Source organism: Gekko japonicus, unplaced genomic scaffold (assembly GCF_001447785.1).
Source record: "Gekko japonicus isolate JY-2015 unplaced genomic scaffold, Gekko_japonicus_V1.1 scaffold562, whole genome shotgun sequence".
Lineage (NCBI taxonomy): Eukaryota > Metazoa > Chordata > Lepidosauria > Squamata > Gekkonidae > Gekko > Gekko japonicus.
In genome coordinates, this window is record NW_015172569.1 from 619,763 (window position 1) to 625,358 (window position 5,596).

Genomic DNA, 5,596 nt, shown 5'->3' on the forward strand with positions numbered 1-5,596 from the left:
TGTTGTTTGTTTTTAAACAAAGTGTGCGCATGCGCCGTTGGGTGCTTGTGTGCATCCTGTGGAGACTTGGGGGAAAAAACACTTTTAGCGACGGGACATGGGTGGGCGCCGGATGCCATGACCTACCACCAGAAACGCGATCAGGTGCCCACCCTTGCCCCATGGTTTCCGGAAACTAGTACCTCGGAGGTACTAGTTTTTTTACCCCGCATCTTCGGTGGGAAGCCTCGGGTTCTCCACGGGAGCTCTACACTTCCCAGATGTGGCACTGTGATCGCACCTGGAAAATCCGCCTATCTTCCGTCTCTCTAGTGTGGCTAATGCTCCGTGTGACCGGGACCTATGATTCCCAAGTCTCACTGAAAATAAAAGAAAATGTCACAGAGTTGGAGGTGTATTTATTTAGTCACATTCGGGGCGGGGGGGAAATGAGATGTTTAAAAAGCAGTTTAGTTGGAACTTGACGGACCAATAGTCTGATTCGGTATAACCCTGCTTTATTTGCGAGTTGTTCTATTTTGGGGGCTATGGCTCAGTGGAAAATACTCTGCTTTGCATGCAGAAGGTACCAGGTTCAATCCCCAGAAGCATCTCCACTTAAAAATAACAGGTAGCAGGTGATGTGAAGGACTCTGCCTCAGACCCTGGAAAGCCGCTGCCAGTCTGAGTAGACAAGACTAACCTTGATAGACTAAGGGCCTGATTCAGCATAAGGCAGCTTCGTGTGAGTTCGGGCGTCAGGATCCAAGACCCAGATTTTGGTGTTTCCGCATCAGTGAAATCCTGACACATTTATACCATGGAGCTCAGGACAGTATTTCACAGTATCATAGAACTGGAAGGGACCTCCAGGGTCATCTAGTTCTCCCTTCTTCCATTTTATCCTCACAACAATCCTGCGAGGTAGTTTAGGCTGAGAGAGAGATTAAGTGGCCCCAAAGTCATTCACCAAGTGGAGATTTGAACCTGGGTCTCCCACATCCAAGTCAGACAATTCAACCGCAACACCACATTGGTTCAGGTTTTTGGCCTCTCCACCACGCACCAAAGAAACCATTTGCTTTTCATCATTTAGCGTGAAACTGACAAACAGTTTGCTTCTTCGGCAGTTCAAGAGGCTACAGAGAGAGAGGGGGCTTTCAAAAAAACCCCTCTGCTCTGTGCACAGTTCTCTCCAGTGAACTCAGAGGTTGTAGAGGACACGAAATGGCAAATGTTATGTTACCTCTTTCAGGATGAATTCAAATTGTCCTGTATCCAGGAGAAGCTGGAAAAGGATCTTGGGGTTGTACTTCGAATCCGTTAAAACTTGGTCCTTTATTTGGCGAAGGCGTTTGTTATTCGGATCGCAGGCTAGGAACGAAGGGAAAAACAATTGCTTTTTTTTTTTTTAAGACTATTTATAATTTTTTGAAAATATAACATTTAACACAAACAAGCTGTAAACTGCATGAGTGGATAGTACTTCATGTCTAACAGTATAGAAGTGGCAATCTATACTGTAACTGAGAAACAAACACAATTTTAGATCGTTCAAAAGAATAAGAGTTTCTGGTAATGGCGATTATTAGGAACAAAGTCTCCGATAGGTATGCAATCATTGGAAACCAAATTGCTTGGAATTTACGTAAACTACTGCCCGAGGTGAGAGCCGCATTCTGTGAGTCCATTTTCCCCAATAGAAAATGTTCCCAAATCTTGTTTTTCCAAGAAATCAAGGTAGGGGGTTTCTCATCTTTCCATTTCTGAGCTATAGCAAGTCTAGCAATTGCTTTTTCAAGAGGCACAGGACATACCTTAAAAGCTTGTTACTATGAATGAACTCAGGAATTTTGGTCCAGAAAAGTCCATCAAGAGTCCAGCACTCTGTTTCCAACAGTGGCTAGACTAGCGCCTCTGGGAAGCTCACCAACAATTTGTGGAAGTGGTGGGACTTTCCCTTGTTGTCTATACCAGACACCAGATATTCCAAGACATAGTGCTTCTGAATATGGAGGTTCTAATTTGACATATTTTTTTAAAATATAGCGGCCCTCCTATAACATCAAAAGAACAAAAATACTTAGATACGTCCCTTCTATTCAAACAAGGGCATGAAGAAGGCTAGGGTACGCAAGACACTGATGTGGATGGCTATGGTTCTTAATTCTTCAGTTTCACACTAACAAGCCTGTGTAAGAAGGCACTCCACAAGGAAGGAGTCTCTCACTCTATGCAGACTGGGCATTACCCCTAGAATGGAAGGGGACCTCAACTGGTGTCTGGTCTTCAAAGAAAAGGCAATATCGTGCTTGAAGTTGGATGGCAGACGGTCAGACAGGCTTAAGAACACCCCCATTTTGTGTTAAATGAGTGAGCAACTCCCTAGGCACTGAGCAGGGCCACACCAATATTGCCAAGTATTAGGGCCCATTCATTCATGTTTTTGGCTTTGTTTATAGTAACTCTGTGTTTGGTGGCTCCCGGTAAGTGATTGTTACAGTTTTTAAAATGTGAATCCCTAATTCAAGCTTGTTCACTAGCAGTTTGCACAGTGATAAATATACACGACGATGATGATGAATGCATCACAGGTTAAAATCAAATCTGGCCTAGATTGAAATGAATGTTAAACAAGTATAAAGCCAACAGTCGTGATAGTCTGACCCACAATCAAACAGTCATAAGACTTATAAAGAATGCTGTTTATGAATTGCAATCTAAAGCACTATAACATGATACACAACGTCGTCTCCGGATTACATAACAGCGTTTCAAAAAATGAATCTTCTTCAGGAGATATTATAGTGGTGCCAAAGCTCTCAGTTTCATAAATGTTAGACAACAAGTCTTAAGAATATTAAATTCAGGCTCAAAATATGCTGCTATGTTTCTACTGGATCCCGGGAGAGAGAGACGCCCGGGATCCAGTAGAAACATAGCAGCATATTTTGAGCCTGAATGTTAATTGAGATCAGCGTCCTATCTGAATTTAGTATTCCTTAAGACTTGTTGTCTAACATTTATGAAACTGAGAGCTGAGTTCTGTATCATGTTATAGTGCTTTAGATTGCAATACATAAATAGCATTCTTTATAGGTCTTATGACTGTTCGTGGGTCAGACTATCACGACTGTTGGCTTTATACTTGTTTAACTGATTGGGTCGTGTGTGTCCAGATTTTTTTGCTAGATTGAAATGAAACCATCCCTCTTTCTTTTCTTCTCCCACTTCCAAAGCGGAACACAGGCCAGTACTGAGTACCAATCAGAAAGCGTCTGATGACCCTGGAGGTCCCTTCCAACTCTATGATTCCCATCTTCTGCTCTCCACCCAAGCCCGTGAGGAAGAGTACTAGGAAGAAGGAAGAGGAGGAGATTGGATTTATAACCCACTCTTCACTCGGAGTCTCAGAGCGGCTTACAATCCCCTTCCCTTCCTCTCCCCACAAAAGACACCCTGTGAGGTAGGCGGGGCTGAGAGAGCTCTTTCAAAGACTACTCTTGAGAAAACAGCTCTAAGAGAACTTGTGACTGACCCAAGGTCACACCTGCAGCTGCATGTGGAGGAGTGGGGAATCAAACCCGGTTCTCTCCCAGATTAGAGTCCATGTTCCTAACCACTACACCAAACTGGCTCTAAGTTACTTTCCTTAGTTACTCTCACCCCAGCCTACTATGAGATCTGGCATTACCGAAACTACACAGGTGGGCTACAAATCCTGAAATATGTGTGAAGTTGTGACCCAGGGCTGCCTCCCATGGATCTGTTCCACTAACCATAGGCTTTTCCTTCTGGGGGAAAGCTCCTTTCACTAGAAGAAATTGCCTCCACTGGGGGACAGATCTGCGAGACCCAACCTTTTATACACCAGGTTTCTTTTTTATGGTGGGAAGCGCTGTCAAGTCACAACAGGCTTAGAGTGACACCTCATGGAGTGTTTAAGACAAGAGACAAACAGAGGTGGTTTGCCACTGCCTGTCCCAGCGTAGCCAGGTACTAACCAGGGTCGACCCTGCTTAGCTTCCAAGATCTGATGAGATCAGGTTAGTCTGAGCCATCTAGATCAGAGTTTCTATTTTAACATCCAAGAAAGATATGATGGAGGAGGAGGAGAGATTGGATTTATACCCCACCCTTCACTTGGAATCTCAGAGCGGCTTACAATCTCCTTTCCTTTCCCCTCCCCACAACAGACACCCTGTGAGGTAGGTGGGGCTGAGAGAGCTCTTTCAAGGGCTGCCCTTGAGAGAACAGCTCTGAGAGAACTTGCGACTGACCCAGGGTCACACCTGCAGCTGCATGTGGAGGAGTGGGGAATCGAACCCGGTTCTCCCAGATCAGAGTGTAGTGGTTAAGTGTAGTGTAGTGGTTAAGATCACTCTTAACCACTACACCAAACTGTCCCTGAAGGTTGCTCCAACTGGGAGCAAAGGAGGATTCCAAAGCATCCATTGGGACGACAGGAGGTACAGAGGGAAGAGGAAGGAGGAACGCCTACTCCCCACTCCACGATGCTGGCTTCCCACCCTTACCTGTGTCTGCTGTGTGAAGCATCACCCACCGGATTGCCACGTTGCAATCCCGCAAGCAGTTCAGCAGCTTGGGAATGTTGTCCAGCACCATCTCCTCTCGCAGGCAGCCTTCCTTCAGAAGTTGTCGCACTTGGGAGTGCACACGCTCAGTGACAGCGGCATACCTGCTTGCCTTTGGGAGGAAGAGAGTCCATATGCACTAGTGCTAAGAGAGGGAGGGGGCTGCAGGGCAAAGCCCCAGGCAGGCGAGTTAACGTTGCTCCAAGCAGCAGTATCTTTCAGGCAGCACACACAATCTCAGGGATTTTTGCATGACCTGTAATTCTTTTAGCTCTACTGTACAAAATACAGTCATAAAAAATGATCTGATGCAGTTCCGCAGGGCCTGCAAAGCAGAGACATTCTGCCAGGCATCTGGCTGAGGACGGCGACGGTGCCCATCTGGCTGGCACTCTCACCCCCCTCTCACCCTGCAAGGTGGTAGAGCGACTGGAAATTCTGACCGCCATCTGTTTGATTCTGAATCGACTCAGGATTTTATTGTCCCTTTTTAAAAACTTGTATAATGTGTCGGTTTCATTGTGTCACTGCATACCGCCCTTAGAGAATGGGCGGTATAAAAACTGAATTCAATAAATAAATAAATAATAAATGAATAAGGCTGTTAACCTCTAATTCAGGGGTCCCCAACCTTTTTGGGCCTCTGGGCATCTTTGGAATTCTGACACAAGGTGGTGGGCCCAGCCACAAAATGGCTGCCGCAGGAGACAGAGCAAACTACAAAATGGCTACCACAAGAAGTGGAACCAGGGCTATTTTTGGACAGGAACACACAGGAACGGCGTTCCGGCTGGCTCCCAAGTCGGCCACGCCCAGCAGGAACTCATTAGCATAATAGGCCACACCCAACAGCAGAAACTCATTAGGATTGGCTGCATTAGGGGTGTGTGGCCTAACATGCAAAGGAGTTCCTGCTACAAAAAAAGGCCCTGGGTTTTGACAACAAACAAGGTAAACAGAATAACAAGCAAAAGGAGGGTGTGGCTGGATGAGCACACTTCTGGTAACATGGGGGTGAGAAG

The 5,596-nt window shown here is 45.8% G+C and overlaps 1 protein-coding gene across 1 annotated transcript in view; it reads right to left on the bottom strand.

Annotated features, from left to right (window-relative positions):
• Positions 1–5,596, bottom strand: part of KIAA0196 (KIAA0196 ortholog) — a 53,346-nt gene that overhangs the window by 34,031 nt on the left and 13,719 nt on the right. Inside the window, exons 8-9 of the mRNA XM_015421343.1 lie at positions 4,515–4,686; positions 1,226–1,353 (exon numbers count right to left, since the gene is read on the bottom strand). Of these exons, the coding sequence (XP_015276829.1) occupies positions 1,226–1,353; positions 4,515–4,686 (300 nt within the window). The remainder of the gene's footprint in view (positions 1–1,225; positions 1,354–4,514; positions 4,687–5,596) is intronic.